At 43.7% G+C, this 17,050-nt stretch overlaps 2 protein-coding genes across 3 annotated transcripts in view; one reads left to right on the forward strand and one right to left on the reverse strand.

The window, feature by feature from the left end:
• Positions 1-3,406, forward strand: part of IDH3A (isocitrate dehydrogenase (NAD(+)) 3 catalytic subunit alpha) — a 34,904-nt gene extending 31,498 nt beyond the window's left edge. The window contains exons 10-11 of the mRNA XM_082254700.1: positions 800-952; positions 3,000-3,406. Coding sequence (XP_082110826.1) covers positions 800-952; positions 3,000-3,083 — 237 coding nt within the window. The 3' untranslated portion in view covers positions 3,084-3,406. The remainder of the gene's footprint in view (positions 1-799; positions 953-2,999) is intronic.
• Positions 3,407-8,144: 4,738 nt separating this feature from the next.
• ACSBG1 (acyl-CoA synthetase bubblegum family member 1) overlaps positions 8,145-17,050 on the reverse strand; it is a 109,536-nt gene continuing 100,630 nt past the window's right edge. For both annotated transcript variants that reach the window (XM_082253084.1, XM_082253083.1), the window contains one exon: positions 8,145-8,372. In XM_082253084.1, the coding sequence (XP_082109210.1) occupies positions 8,296-8,372 (77 nt within the window). In that variant the 3' untranslated portion in view covers positions 8,145-8,295. The remainder of the gene's footprint in view (positions 8,373-17,050) is intronic.

The raw sequence follows: 17,050 nt of genomic DNA on the forward strand, positions 1-17,050 counted from the left end.
GCTAAAGAAGCTGAGGGGTAAGGTGATGGACTGGCCAAGCATATCTGTAAACCTAAATCCTATCGAGCATCTGTTGGGCATCCTCAAAAGTAAGGTGGAGAAGCGCAAGGTCTCTAACATCCACCAGCTCTGTGATGTCATCATGGAGGAGTGGAGGAGGACTCCAGTGGCAACCTATGAAGCTCTGGTGAACTCCATGCTCAAGAAAGAGGGGTTAAGGCAGTGCTGGAAAAAAACTGGTGGCCACACAAAATATTGACACTTTGGGCCCAGTTTGGACATTTTCACTCACTTTTGTTTCCAGTGGTTTAGACCTTAATGGCTGTGTGTTATTTTGAGGGAACAGCACTTACACTGTTATACAAGCTGTACACTCACTACTTTACATTGTAGCAAAGTGTAATTTCTTCAGTGTTGTCACATGAAAAGATATAATAAAATATTTACAAAAATGTGAGGGGTGTACTCACTTTCGTGAGATATTGTGTGTGTGTATATACGTATGTGTGTGTGTGTGTGTGTGTGTGTGTGTATATATATATATATATATATATATATATATATATATATATATATATATAATTAGCCTCAAGTTTTCTCAGTGGGTGGTAGGAGTTAAAATGCTGATCTGTGTGGGCAGGTTTCCTGTAGACCTCAATAGTTGCCAATTACCCTTAACTGGAGTAGCTTTTGGCTACTCCTTTAATAAGTTACAGGTAATAGGCACAAAGTAAATATCTATCATCATTGAGGCTGAGAAATAGTAGGCTAATTTTACTGTTATTATGGTCCTGTTTAGGTTCATGGCACTGCTCCAGATATAGCTGGGAAAGACTTGGCTAATCCTACTGCTTTACTACTGAGTGCAGTCATGATGCTGCGCCACATGGGGCTTCAGGAATATGCGCGCAAAATAGAGACTGCATGTTATGACACCATTAAAACTAGAAAGGTAAGTGCTCTGTTATTTTATGGGCCAGTTCACACCAGCAGGTGCCCATGTAGGGATATATTATGCATATGTCCTACAATGCGTTGTTACATTGCAATGCTTGTTGTTGTTCCTCAACTTTAATTAACCACTTGCCGACCGCCCGCCACAGATATACTGTGGCAGGCTGGCTCTGCTATGCGAACTGACGTACCTATACATCAGTTTGCAGGAGCACCCCCATTAGGCAGCGGGGAAATTGATCCAGGGGGCCGGCGGCCTTGATTGCCGCTGGGCACCCGTGATTGCTCCCTGTGGAGAAAGAACGACGGTCTTCTGTTGTAAACAGCAGACCGTTGTTCTATCTGGATTGAGCGCCTGTGATCCTTCTATTTAGGATCACAGGTCTGTGTCTTGATTCCACAAGCCCATCCCCCTCAGTTATAAAACACCCCCTAGGCTCCCACTTAACCCTTTGATCGCCCATGGGTTACCCTTTCCCTGGCAGTGTCATTATTACAGTAACCGTGCATTTTTTAGCACTGAGCACTGAGTCCAATCTGTTGCAGTCCCGCTAAAAATGGCAGATCACCGCCATTACTAGTAAAAAATAAATAAAAATTACAATCTTTCCCCTAGTTTGTAGACGTGATAACTTTTGCGCAAACCAATCAAAATACGCTATTGGGATTTTTTTGTACCAAAAATATGTAGCAAAACACAAATTGGCCTAAAATGATGAAAAAATTTAGATTTTATTTTTATTTTATTGAAAATGTTATATAGCAAAATGTGATAAATGTTTTTTTTTTTTTTTTTTTAGAATTGTCACTCTTTTTTTTGTTTAACCAGTTTACAACCACCTGCCGCAAATGTACGACGCTGGCTACCGGGAGGCTAGGGGGGGAACGTGCACCGCTGGCGGCGCAATCCCGCCCCCGCTCGTCAGCGGGGGAGCCGATGCAGCGGCAGACGGCTCCGATTGCTGCCCGACACCCGCGATTGCTCCCCGCTGAGAGAGGATGGGCAGCTGTTGTAAACACAGCTGACCGTTCTTCTCCCTGGAATGATCAATGCCCCTGTGATCCTTCTATATAAGATCACATGTCTCTATGGTCCTTTCAGAAGCCCCGCCCCCCCACAGTTAGAATCACTCCCCTAGGCTCACATTTAACCCCTGATCACCCATAATGTTATCCCCTTCCCTGCTAATTTAACAGTAATGTCACTGGTCCCCCCAAAAGTGTCAAAAATGTCAGTTAGGGGTGCGAACTGTCCGCCGCAATGTCGCATTCCCGCAAAAAATCAGATTGTCGCGATTACTAGTAAAAAAACAAACAATAAAAATGACCTAAATCTTTCCTGTAGTTGGTAGACTCGATAACTTTTGCGCAAACCAATCAAAATACACTTATTGCGATTTTTTTTTTTTTTTTTTACCAAACCTATGTAGCAGAAAACAAATTGGCCCTAAAATTTTAAAGTTTTATATTTTTACTTTTTTTTTTTTTCTGAGTGTCGTATAGTAGAAAGTGAAAAATATTGTTTTTTATTTTTCAAAATTGTCGCTCTTTTTTTTTTTGTTAATAGCACAAAAGATAAAAATCGCACAGGTGATCAATTACCACCAAAAGAGAGCTATATGTGGGGAAAAAGGACATCAATTTTATTTGGGTACAGTGTTGCACGATCGCCCAATTGTCAAAGTAACGCAGTGCCGAAGGGCAAAAAATGGCCTGGTCATTAAGGGGGCAAATCCTTCCGGTCCAGAAGTGGTTAAACTTGCTTTCACTTCATTCTTTGAACAGCAGCCAGTGCGACACGATACCTTGTGCCATAGTAAGCTGGGTATGTATACCTGCGTCCATTTCATCGCAACACTCACCAATGCACGTTTGTGCAAACAGACAACCCAAGGCTTTTTGCATTACAATTGCATTGGGCAGCTTAGACTGACGGGCTGGTGTAAATGATCCCTTACAGATTTGTCTAAGGAACTGCTTTCATTTGTATGGTATAGGTAGACAATAAACAGAACTGTTTTCATTTTACTATTTCTTTGTTACAGACTTTAACTAAAGATTTGGGTGGAAACTCCAAGTGTTCAGAGTTTACAGATGAGATCTGTCAAAGAATACGGGACAGCGACTAATTTACTTTGCTGATTTCAGTCTCCAGCCCAGCCAGCTGACATCACACGCACATCATGTAATGCTGATCAGAGTCTTCTTCCCCCGCAGACGAGACATGGTATACGAGTATGCAGGGCAATGTGCTGGAGGCCACACTACTAAAGAAACATGCTACATCCAAACCGAACCTTGCAGGCCAATCAGAAAGCCACATAAGAATGGAAGAGAGTCTGCCTATGTACCAGACGACTCCTTTAATACTGTAACTTCTTACCCGTTTTGTCTTGTCATTGCCTTTTTGGTCAACATGTTCTTCAGAGGACAAGCTACAGTATGTACAGCAGGCTTGTCAAAGCAGAGATTAGTAAATTGCTTCGCTTCAAGTAAATTACACATTTTGTATGATATATCAACACAATACCATATATTATTGCTGTACAATTGCTTCATTTAATGATATCTTTAGGTAACTATTCCATTCATTTAAACCACTCCATGAATAAGCGGTGTCTCCATAACAAGGCTCTATTTTTCACTTTTTTTTCAATATGCTATCTGTTGTTCACCAGAGCATAGAAAAACCTTAAATGTATTCTCATATTCCCAAATTGTGTTTTGGCTGACCTGTTCAGTTACCAAATCTACCACGAGGGGGTGCTGCAGCACATTGTTCTGTGATAAGAAAGCACAGTCAAAATCTCAACCCAGCTCTATGAATGTCTTGTCATGTCTTGCCTTAATCTTTTCATTTTGAAAGCTCTATTTATTGTATATCTGTGAGTGAAACTGCCTTGTACTTCAGTGAATGGCTCATTTTTCTTTTTGCACTTGTTTTTTTAAAGGAAATTCATTAAATGTGCAGGGTGTTCCAAAGAGCTCAGAGATGGTTGAATTTTATTGAAACGTAAACTTATTCTTAAAGACAAATGATATGTATGTATCACACGTATATCTAAATCTAAAAACAAAGATGTGATTTATTGCAGCTTACTAAATATTTAGACGTGGTGGCTGCACTGTTTGATTTTAACCCCTTCATGCCTAAACCTTTTTCTGACATTTGTTCAGTATTTTTTGCTAGAAAATTATTTAGAACCCCCAAACATGTACATTTTTTTAGCAGAGACCCTCGAGAATAAAATAGCGACCGTTGCAATATTTTATGTCACATGGTATTTGTGCAGCGAGCTTTCAGATGCAATTTGGAAGAAAAACATTTTCATGAAGTAAAATAAAACTGTAAAGTTAGCCTAATTTTTTTTTGTATATTGTGAAAGATGGTGTTACGTTGAGTAAATGGATACCTAACATGCCATGCTTTAAAATTGCGCACACTCGTGGAATGGTGACAAACTACTTCCTTTAAATATCCATAGGCGATGCTTTAACAAATTTTAACGGTTACCTGTTTAGTTACAGAGAAGGTCTTGTATTAGAATTATTGCTCTCACTCTTAACTATTGCGGCAATACCTCACGTGTAGTTTGAACACCGTTTACATATGTGGGCACGACTTACATATGCTCTCGCTTCTGCGAATGAGCACGGAGGGACGGGGCGCTTTAATAATTTTTGTTTTTATTTTATTTATTTTTTTATTTTTACACTGTCAGTTTAAAAAAAATAAATAAATAAATAATAATTTTTGATCACTTTTATTGCTGTCCAAAAGGAATGTAAACATCCATTGTGACAGTAATAGGCAGTGACAGGTACTCTTTATGAAGGGATCTGGGGTCTCACCTGTGCACTTAAAAAGCATTCAAAACACCAAGTTGGGCTGGCAAAGCCGAATCTGGCTTTGTTCAGGTCTTCGGCCAGCCGGCGGACATGCTGGCTGGTCGCTCAGGTCTTCTGGTGGGACAGGAGACCTGGGCGAGCAGCAGGAAGATGAGGGGGGGGTCCCTCCTGCTCCATGTAATAACAACCAAGCAGCTGCTTTGCCGCATCAGTGGTTGTTACAAGAAAGCTGACCGTCTGCTCTAAACAACGGTACTGGGGGGTGATGCAGGCATCACCCGGTACTCTAGCTGCAGGCTACAACCTCTTGTAGCCGACGCTGCATATTTGAGTTACCCCGGTGGGAAGGGGTTAAACTTTCTTCTGACTAGTAACAGGTTTCCTATCTTAGGGTGGTTTCTCTCTCTTCAGAGGAGCAACATGGACACTCTCGAAGAGGAGCATTGTTTGGAGAGGGTAGCATTGCATGGGCTAGTAGCTTTAGATGGAGTTTAAAGCGGAGATCCACCCAAAAGTGGAACTTCCGCTTTAGGTGGTCCTAACCCCCTGACATGCCACATGTCATTTTGGGGGGGGGGGGGGGGGAGGAGCGGGTACCTAGTTTTGACAGGTACCAGCTCCCACTTCCGCTCGGAGCACGGCGGCGCCCTGAGCGGAAGTTCTCCTCTCCCCCTCCCTGCAATCTTCTGGGACATGTCAAAGGTCCCAGAAGATTGCCGGCCAATCACGGCGCGTAGCGCAACTCGCGCATGCGCAGTGCGTACCCGGCTGTGAAGCCGCAAACTGTCACAGCCGGGTGCCCACAGCCGTGATGCCGGCGCCGAGGGAGAGGATCGAGGCTTCGGGGGGCCGCATCGCTGGACCGTTGGACAGGTGAGTAAAATGGCTGGAACTCCGCTTTAAGCGATTAACAGATTAAAACTTAACTCCAGCTAACGCTTTTTAAAACCAAACGGAACCCACCAATTTTATGGTTTCCCAAAACAGTTACATTTAAGACATTCCATAAATAACTGTCAGTTACATGTGTGCTATGTTGGCTCCTAACTGAACTGTTAAACCAGGGTTTCCCAATTTTTCCCGTGGAACCCTTTGACATGGTATAGCAAAAATTTGGAACTCCAACCAAAAAACGTGTGCTGTAGAGTAGCGCGTCGCAGCCCAAACCTTTTAATGAGCAGAGTGTAATGTTCTCTTTTGCTGGCAAATTCTTTTTATATCTGGTTTATTTGTTGACAATTATATTCACATGTCTGCTGTTGCGTCAAGGTGATTTCCCTCCTTCACCCCGTCTCCATCCCTTCATCCCTCCATTAAACTGTCCATTCAACCATCCCTCTGTTGTAGGTCCCTCCAACCATTTCACCCTCCATCATTTTCATCTTTCCATAACTCCATCCTTTTATCTGTTGCCCCATCCATCCCTCGCTTCATCATACATCAAATCATACTTGCCACATCCTACCTTCATGTCTGTCCTCACTCTGAGGAGTGAGTCCTCTGCTGCGGCGCCGAGAACAAATGCCTTTTATTTAAAAATGGCGCCATTACGTAACTGCGCATGCACAGCCCGGCCGAGCTTGTACGAGCTTTCCCAAATCTGGCAGGCGTTGGAACGGCGTAAGTGCCGTTACGATGTCGGTCCCGCAACCATCTTCTTTATGGGCACCGCTGCCCGTAAGGGACATTTATGAGCAGCCCGAAAATGGGCTGTAATTTACGGGCTGTCTGTAAATTACCGGGAGGTTGGCATCGCTGGGCGGAACCCCAATTGGGAAACGCTATGTTAAACCATTAAATGTCTGGTGGTATAGCTGATAACGTGCAGTACGATGGCAGCTGCAGATCATATAGAAGCTAAGATAACCGCTTCCTTGGCTGTAAAGGATAGTAGGGTTTACTTCTGTCTTAAGTGGTTACAGCAACAGTTTTTTTTTTCTCTGTCTCTTCTGTAATAAAGTGCCTACTTGTTTGACGTTAAAGGAAAAAAGGCTGAAAACAAAAAACAAATGTAGGAATCACTTTTAGGCCCCTTTCACATAAACGTTCTGAACAGGTCTTCCTGTCCGTTTTTCAGGGGGACCTGATCGGAACCTCCATTCTCCTCTATTGAGCAGTGGGTGCAAACAGGCGTGTCCACTTACACCTGCCTACATCTGATCCAATCTGCTAAAAACAGACATATGGGGATCCGTTCCCCTTCCATCGATCGGATGGCTGTCTGGTGTAATTGGACAGGTGGTCAATTTACATCCAACTGCTCATTGAGGAGAGTAGGTAGTGTCCTTGTCCGCTCTGAGCGAACATAGACCTGACATCCACCACCTCAGCGGGAAGCAGTGGACACATCCCCTGCTGAGCAAGTGGAGTCCACCTCGTCTGAAAGAACCCCTAAGTATTGGTCAGCTGCAATATGTTAAATTTTTAATTTAGAGAACACTTGACCATTCCAGTGACTGATATTAAACACATTGAACCATAAAACCCAGTTGGGTGCAGTATAGCAAATAAGATGCTGCTTATAAACTGTTAACATAAAGCATTTGTTAATGACAACAGCTGTAATTAATTGGAAAATGCAACTAAACTCATTAATGCTGACCGTACACACAGGTATGATTGTTTTTCATGAGAAATGTTTCAGTGAAAAGGTTGTATCTTCCAGAAATCAATAGTACTAAACGATCATTTGGACCTGTGAATGATTGTTTTCATCAAACTTAACTACAGATATCTTTTTATATTGATAAAACCTGTGATTGGTTGATCATTTTATTGCCAGCATTAAAAATTTCAGGGAAGGTTCTCTTCCTGCCTAATAACATAACAGGGAGTGATGGAATATCACATTATCCAAATATCACTGCAGCAAAGAGAAGTTTTATCTCATATATTACTTTAATAGGGTATATTGGAAAAATGGATGAAAGGGCAACCGGATGTTTGGCTTTCACAAACAATGAATGCTAAACAATGGGTAACTATTCTGCCAGAGATGACATTTGTTATATACAAGCATGAATGGCAAGAAGAATTTCCTACAACATGTATGGACTAAAGCACCAGCATTCAGCAGCAGAGTATGCCGGTACTTGTAGCTTGGAACAGAAGTGAAGAGAGCCTTTAATGTTTAGTACTAAATGGTACAAATTTTAAAATGTAAAAAAAAAAAGTTTTTTTTAGAAAAATAGACAATTTATAGTTGTAAGGCACATTGTATTCCATCACTGATTGCTCCAAGAATATACACAAAGGATAGCGATTCCTAAGTCAGAATTATGTACCCTCCTGTAGTCACACACAGGCAAAATAGAAGGTTTGTATATACTACAGTCTATATAAAAGTGAACACTAACTGCTGTGGACATTTTAATGGAGAAAAGGGTTATGTTCTAACACATTTCCATCTAACCATAATACCTCAGGAAGCTCCAGACCTGACTGTAAAAAGACTAACTGACTCAAATTGGTGGTGGTGCTACAGATTTTGTTTTATCCTGAGTAAAATGTTTCTATCACATCTTTGTACTTTTCCAGAATGGCATGCCGTTTTATTTTCATTGTTGGCCCTAAAACAACAGAAAATGTAATCAGACGATTGAATATTATGCTTTGTGATTTCATATCTATAAAAAGCCAGCAGTTCATTTTTCTTTCTACAAACTGGATAAATGGCAAATTGTATTGCTCAGTAAATTTTGCAATAATGAAAAAAAAAGGGGAGGGAGCACAAGCCAATTCCACTAGATTGACAAGTCTTTCAGAGCAGAATGGCCAAACATACGGGTTTATGAAAGTGAAGCTGCAGGTCAAACAATTTTTTCGAGTTTTTATTACAGTGAGGAAGGAATTATAACCGTTCAGATTTGTATCGTGGTCTCTGGCCCTGTTCAAGAGATTTCTCCTCACTTTCTGTTCAGGCGATGCAACTAGATGCAGCATGTGTCCTCAGTACAGTTGTCGCTGCTGAGATATTGCACTTCTGCTCTGGTTGTGGTGATAACTCTAAAATTTTAGATTGTTCTTCACTTTTTGACCGTGACATGGTTCGGGACAAAGCGTGCAATAAATGGATGGATAGGGACACAGACTGCTATAAAAAACCTGTAGGAGGTTTAAACTTTTTTTCTTTAAATCTCTAACTAAATCTAGAAACTCACTTTAATAGTTGCAAGTCAGTCTAATGGGGCACTGTTAACACGGTAGGACAAAGGCTTATGAAGCATGCATTTTCTGTCAAATTTATTTTCTTTCACATCCATTGCGGGACACAGAAAGTCTTTCACCTTTGGATTATACTAACGCCTGCAGGAGGATTTTATACTGGCAAACAAAGCCAGATCAACATAGCTCATCCCACTCCCAGCATGCTTCAGTTTTTTGCTTGGATCCTAGGCGATTGGACACATATTTTCTTTCTTGGTGGGCGCCTGCCAATGACCTTTGGCCACACACTCCCTGGTGCGTACTTTTCTTCAGAGTGTCCGACATTTGGTTCCTCCAGTGCGGGCTCCGTTGCCACCTTGGAATATTAATTTTGTGCTTTCAGCTCTACAGAAGCCTCCCTTTTGAAAATTTTCAGACGATTCCCCTACTTAACACTGTCCCAGAAGGTGGCCTTTTTGGTGGCTATCACCTCTGCGCGCAGGGTGTCAGGACTGGTGATGTTATCCTGTAGTTCGCCTTATATGGTGATTCACGTGGATAAGGTGGTGCTTCACCCCTGTTTGTAATTCCTTCCTAAGGTGGTCTATGATTTTCATTTGAATGAAGATATTGTGTTGCCTTCCCTGTGTCCCAGGCCTAAACATCTGAAGAAAATTGCCTTGGATGTGATCCGGGCAATTAGAGTGTACCTGGCAGCTATGGAATCTTTCAGGATTCAGACTCTATTTTCGCTCATGGATGGACTTGCACAGGGTTGTCAAGGTGCACTCTACTAGGGCGCTTAGTGCCTCCTGGGCTTTCCCTCATCAGGCGTCAGTGACAAAGGTTTGCAAGGTGGCCACCTGGTCGTTGGTGCACACTTTTACAAAGTTTTATAAAGTGGATTTGTTGGCATCTGTGGATGCTTCCTTTGGCTGTAAGGTTTTGCAGGCTGCTGTTGAGAGGACCTGATCCTCTTTGAGGATGTATTGTTTTTTTTCAGATGGGCTTCAGTTGTTTTGGTTGAGCCCCTGTTGCCTGGTTGGCTATGGTTTAGCCTTGGTAATTTTTTGCTTTTTCCCACTCCTCATGTTTAACACTTTGGGACGTCCAAATGGTCAAGAATGACAGGAGCTGTGTCTGTCAATGAACCAAAGAGAGAATGCAATTTTTGACTTACCGTATGATTCATTTCTCTGATGTTTATTGACAGACACAGCACCCACCCCTCTGTCGAGTTATAATTCTCCTGACACTGCTTGTAACAAAACTGAGTACCTATAGCAGGAAGAGGGCGTATACCCCCTGGGACTGTCCATGGGTGTAGCCAGAAGTTTTTTCTGCCTAGTGTCCTACTCCTGTAGGGGGGCAGCATATAACCTAATGGTCAAGAATGACAGGAGCTGTGTCCGTCAATGAACATCAAAAAATGGATTTTACGGTAAGTCAAATCCCATTTTTACAGATGGCAAGAGCTTTAAGCTTCATCTTTGATGGACTGCTGGCTTTTATCCCATTATAGATTTTGGGCAATACATCAATGCACTGATTAAAGTGCTTGGGCTGCAGACCCGGTGTCCAAAGAGCACCGGACTTGCACGGTCTTCAAAGAGACAATGTCTCTTATGGCAGACTGTTGATACTATTATGAGCACTATGCAGTATGCAGCATTAGGAGTATGAGCACTCCCCTACCTTCATGTATGAATCTCAAAGAAAGGACTACTTAGTCTGTTCCCTTGCTTTACTCCTTTGGTATGCATGTCTAGGCCTCCAAAATGTGGTTCTCTGGCCATTCACAAAATCTGGGCTAGAAAGCTTGCTAAACCCTCTGAATAACCATCATCCGCATGAACATGCTGTCCTCCACTTTCCACAGTGGGGGGACATTTTTAATATTTGGGGACCTCTGGATAGTTTGTCCTTTTAGATGCTGAGGTGCAGAAAGCTTTCTCCTCACTCTTTGGATTTTTGCATTCAAGTTTCTTATGTTATTGCATACATTCACAGACCTCTGCCCATTTTTGGGCCTCTTGGGCAAGCTCATGTATCAAATCAGATTTAGAAGTTTTTTCAACCTGGTCAGCATTCTCTTTCTCAAAGAGAACATTTGCCTCAGCTTTTACATGGTATCCACCAGATCTACCATTCCTCTGCTTTCCTAGAGAGACTTTCTGGCTTCTGATTTCACTTAGTACTGATGCATCTGAAAAAATTTGAATATTAAAAAGCTAATTTATTTTAGTAATTAAATTCAAAAGGTGAATGTCATATAGTATATAGATTCATTATATACAAAGTGATATGTTTGAAGCATTTTTCTTTTCATTTTGTTGATTATAGCTTCTAGCTAGCGAAAACCAAAAGTTCAGTATCTCAGAAAATTACAATATTGTGAAAAAGTTCAACATTATAGTCTCATGTTGTCACACTCTAATCAGCTAATCAACTCAAAACACCTGTAATGGTTTCCTGAGCCTGTAAATGGTCTCTTGGTCTGGTTCAGTAGGTTACCCGATCATGGAGAAGACTGCTGACTTGACAGGTGTCCAGAAGACAGTCATTGACACCCTCCACAAGGAAGGTAAGTCACAAAAGGTCATTGCTAAAGAAGCTGGCTGTTAACAGAGTGCTTTATACAAGTATATTAATGGAAAGTTGGGTGGAAGGAAAAAGTGTGGTAGAAAAAGGTGCACAAGCAACAAGGAATAACGGCAGCATTGCAAGGATTGTAAAGCAAAGGCCAATTTAGGGGAGATTCACAAGGAGTGGACTAAAGCTGGTGTCAGTGCTTCAAGAGCCATCACACGAAGACCTATCCAGGACATGGGCTACAACTGCGACATTCCATGTGTCAAGCCACTCCTGAACCAGAGACGTCAGAAGCGTTGTACCTGGGCTAAGGAGAAAAGGGACTGGACTGTTGCTCAGTGGGCTAAAGTCCTATTTGCAGATGAAAGTAAATGTTGCATATCATTTGGAAATCAAGGTCCCAGAGTCTGGAGGAAGAGTGGAGAGGTACAGAATCCAAGTTGCATTAGGTCCAGTGTGAAATTTCCGGTCAGTGATAATTTGGGGAGTGATGTAGTCTGCTGGTGATGGTCCACTGTGTTTTATAAAGTCCAAAGCCAGCGCAGCCCTCTACTAGAAAAATCTAGAGCACTTCATGCTTACCTCTACTGACCCGCTTTATGGAGATGCTGATTTCTTTTTCTAGCAGGACTTGGCACCTGCTCACACTGCCAAAAGTACCAATACCTGGTTTTAATGATCATGGTATCACTGTGTTTGATTGGACAGCAAACTCGCCTGACCTAAACCCCATAGATCAGGGGTACTCAAATGTAAACTTGAAAGGTCCACTTACAAATTTTCCATTCAGTCCGAGGTCCGGAAAAGTGACCGTCAAATTCCAAATACAGAACGCCAACAACAAAAAAAGGCATTCCCCAAAACTTGCCCCCATCCAATGCAGAGCGACCATTGTGCGTGCCCCCATTAATGAAAAGCAACCAGTGTGCATGCCCCCATTAATGCAGAGTGACCATGTGCGTGCCCCCATTAATGCAGAGCGACCATGTGCGTGCCCCCATTAATGCAGAGTGACCATGTGTGTGCCCCCATTAATGCAGAACGACCATGTGTGTGCCCCCATTAATGCAGAGCGTGTCCATATTAATGCAGAGCGACCATGTGCGTGCCCCCATTAATGCAGAGCGACCATGTGTGTGCCCCCCATTAATGCAGAGGGTGTCCCCATTAATGCAGAGCGACCATGTGTGTGCCCCCATTAATGCAGAGCGACCATGTGTGTGCCCCTATTAATGCAGAGCGTGTCCCCATTAATGCAGAGCGACCATGTGCGTGCCCCCATTAATGCAGAGTGACCATGTGCGTGCCCCCATTAATGCAGAGTGACCATGTGCGTGCCCCCATTAATGCAGAGCAACCGTGTGTGTGCCCCCATTAATGCAGAGTGACCAGTGTGTGTGCCCCAAATAATGCAGAGTGACCAGTGTGTGTGCCCTCAATAATGCAGAGTGACCAGTGTGTGTACCCCCAATAATGCAGAGTGACCAGTGTGTGTGCCCTCAATAATGCAGAGTGACCAGTGTGTGTGCCCTCAATAATGCAGAGTGACCAGTGTGTGTGCCCCCAATAATGCAGTGACCAGTGTGTGTGCCCCCAATAATGCAGTGACCAGTGTTTGTGCCCCCAATAATGCAGAGTGACCAGTGTGCGTGCCCCCAATAATGCAGAGTGACCAGTGTGCGTGCCCCCAATAATGCAGAGTGACCAGTGTTTGTGCCCCCAATAATGCAGAGTGACCAGTGTTTGTGCCCCCAATAATGCAGAGTGACCAGTGTGCGTGCCCCCATTAATGCAGTGACCAGTGTGCGTGCCCCCAATAATGCAGAGTGACCAGTGTGCGTGCCCCCAATAATGCAGTGACCAGTGTTTGTGCCCCCAATAATGCAGTGACCAGTGTGCGTGCCCCCAATAATGCAGAGTGACCAATGTGCGTGCCCCCAATAATGCAGAGTGACCAGTGTGCGTGCCCCCAATAATGCAGAGTGACCAGTGTGCGTGCCCCCAATAATGCAGTGACCAGTGTTTGTGCCCCCAATAATGCAGTGACCAGTGTGCGTGCCCCCAATAATGCAGAGTGACCAATGTGCGTGCCCCCAATAATGCAGAGTGACCAGTGTGCGTGCCCCCAATAATGCAGAGTGACCAGTGTGCGTGCCCCCAATAATGCAGTGACCAGTGTTTGTGCCCCCAATAATGCAGTGACCAGTGTTTGTGCCCCCAATAATGCAGTGACCAGTGTGCGTGCCCCCAATAATGCAGAGTGAAAAGTGTTTGTGCCCCCAATAATGCAGTGACCAGTGTGCGTGCCCCCATTAATCTGGACCGCCGAGGTCTGCTTCCTTCTGTCATCAGCGGGGGGGGGGGTTAGAATTGAGAGGATCGGAGTGGCTGTGTTTAGCGCTGCATGATTACAAAAAGCCGAGTACAAGTTCTTCTTACCCGACGGAGAGGATGTCCTACAAAGTCCCGCCTCCTGGACACTGGCTCCTATGATAGACGTCACCAGTGTTCTGTCTATCATAGGTAACAGCCGGCCCAGGAGGCGGGACTTTGTAGGACATCCTCTCCGCCGCAGAAGAACTTGTACTCGGCTTTTTGTAATCATGCAGCGCTAAACACAGCCAGTCCGATCCTCCCGATCCTCTCCATTCTGTCCCCCGCTGAGACAGAAGGAAGCAGACCGCTTCGGCGGTCCAGATTTTAATCCGTGTGGGTCCGGAGGCGGCCCGGAGTCCGCCTATTGAGGACCCCGGCCATAGATCATCTGTGGGGTATTAAGAGAAAGATGAGACACCTGACCCAACAATGCAGATGAGCTGAAGGTCGGTATCAAAGCAACCTGGGCTTCCATAATACCTCAGCAGTGCCACAGGCTGAACGACTCGATGCCATGCCACATTGTTGCACTAATTCATGCAAAAGGAGCCACGACCAAGTATTGAGCGCATATTATACTGTTCAGTGGGGAGAAAAAAGTATTTGACCCCCTGTAGTTTTTGTAAGTTTGCCCACTTGCAAAGAAATGAAGGGTCAAATTTTTTATCATAGGTGTTTTTTAAATGATTGAGACAGAATAACAACCAAAAATCCAGAAAAAAAACACAAAACAAATGCCAAAGTTCAGTGCGTGAAATAAGTAATTGATCCCCAAGCAAAACATGACTTCGTACTTGGTGGTGAAACCCTTGATGGCAAGCACAGAAGTAAGCTGTTTCTTGTAGTTTGTTACCAGGTTTGCACACATCTTGGGAGGGATTTTGGTCCACTCTTCTTTACAGATCTTCTCTAAATCCTTAAAGTTTCTTGGCTGTCACTTGGAAACTCGAAGTTTCAGCTCCCTCCATAGATTTTCTATAGGATTAGGGTCTAAAGACTGACTAAGCCGCTTCATGACCTTAATGTGTTTTTTTTATGAGCCACTCCTTTATTGCGGTATGTTTTGGGTCATTGTCATGCTGGAAGATATATCCATGACCCATCTTCAGTGTTCTGGCTGAGGAAAGAAGATTTTCATCCAGTATTTTACAAGGCATGGCCCCATCCATTGGACCCCTCAATGCAGCAAAGTCGGTCTGTACCTTTTTAGCAGAGAAACAGCCCCAGCATAATGTTTCCACCTCCGTGCTTGATTGTAGGGATGGTGTTTTTAGGGTCATAGTAAGCAATTTTCTTCCTCCAAACATGGCGAGTCCCCCTCCACAAGAAGGCACATGTACAGTCATGCCATAGAAAATCTAAATGGTTTAAAGAAGGATTGGGAGAAAGTGCTGTGGTCAGCTGAGACCAAGATTTAGATCTTTGGCATTAACTCAACTGGATGTGTTTGGATGAAGAAAAATGCTCACACGGAGCCTAAGAACACCATCCCTACAGTCAAGCACAGAAGTGGAAACATTATGCTTTGGAGATGTTTCTCTGTTAAAGGTACAGGCTGACTTTGTTGCATTGAGGGGCCAATGGATGGGGTCATATATTGTAAAATATTGGATAGGAACCTTCTTCACTCAGCCAGAACACTGAAGATAGGTCATGGATATGTCTTCAAGCATGACAATGACCCAAAACATACCACCAAGGCAACAAAGGAGTGGCTCAAGAAGAAGCGCATTAAGGTCATTGAGTGGCCTAACCAGTCTCCAGACATTAATCCTATTGAAAATTTATGGAGGAAGCTGAAACTTCGAGTTGCCAAGCGACCGCTAAGAAACCTTAAAGCGGAGTTCCACCCAAAAGTGGAACTTCCGCTTTAGGTGTTCCTACCCCCCTGACATGCCACATTTGGCATTTCTTTTTTTTTGGGGGGGAGCGGGTACCTAGTTTTGACAGGTACCCGCTCCCACTTCCGCTCGGAGCGCCGCGGCGCCCTGAGCGGAAGTTCTCCTCTCTGCAATCTTCTGGGACACGTCAGAGGTCCCAGAAGATTGCCGGCCAATCACGGCACGCAGCGCGACTCGCGCATGCGCAGTGGGTACCCGGCTGTGAAGCCGCAAACTGTAACAGCCGGGTGCCCAAAGCAGTGATGCCGAGGGAGAGGATCGAGGCTTCGGGCGGCCGCATCGCTGGACCGTTGGACAGGTGAGTCAAATGGCTGGAACTCCGCTTTAAGGATTCCGAGAAGATCTGTAAAAAAGAGTGGTCATAATCCCTCCTGAGATGTTTGCAAACCTTGTCACAAACTACAAGAAACATCTTACCTCTGTGCTTGCCAACAAGAGTTTCTCCACCATGTACGAAGTCATGTTTTGCTTGGGGATCAAATACTTTTTTTGGTCCTATGTAATAATCTAATTTTCTGAGATACTGAAGATTGGGTTTTCACTAGCTGTAAGCCATAATCCTCAAATTAAAACCGAAATTCTTGAAATATATCACTGTGTGCAATGAATCTATATAATATGACTTTCACTTTTTGAATTGAATTACTGAAATAAATTAACTTTTTGATGATATTCTTTGAGATTGATTGATTGGAGATGCACCTGTATGTGCACCTACAGGGTTCCTGTCCACACAGTGCGATTACTGTTCAGTGTTATCCTGGCATTGCTTGTGCGCTCTAGGTAAGGGCTCCTATTATGGTATAATAAGGCAAACTCCTATGGAGAATACAGTAGGTGGGGGTTCAGTTGGACAAAATGTCTGTGGTTGGCCAGATGTTTCAATGATTGGGGTAAATCCTAAATTCTCAGAACTATGCCCTGGCATCCAGTGAACAAATTGGAGTAGAGCATCCTGTCCTCAGTTCAGGAGTTACCCATCCTCCAGCTATTGAGTTAGAGTTAGTGGATTTATGGTACTCAAGATAAGGATTATCCCACAAGGTCTAGCATAGGACTTTGCCCCGGGGGGGGGGGGGGCTTCTTTCTTACAAACAGGATTAAACTAGAGCTCAGCGATGTCAAGTCTGGCCTGTTCTATATGCTATTGGCCAGTATGTTAACCTTCTGTCCCCTTGCTTAAGATCTTTTTTAGAGGGTTCCCACATACCACCCCGCATTTGTCTCAAAGT

The sequence above is a fragment of the Pelophylax lessonae genome (genome assembly GCF_965119305.1).
Source record: "Pelophylax lessonae genome assembly, chromosome: 4".
NCBI lineage: Eukaryota > Metazoa > Chordata > Amphibia > Anura > Ranidae > Pelophylax > Pelophylax lessonae.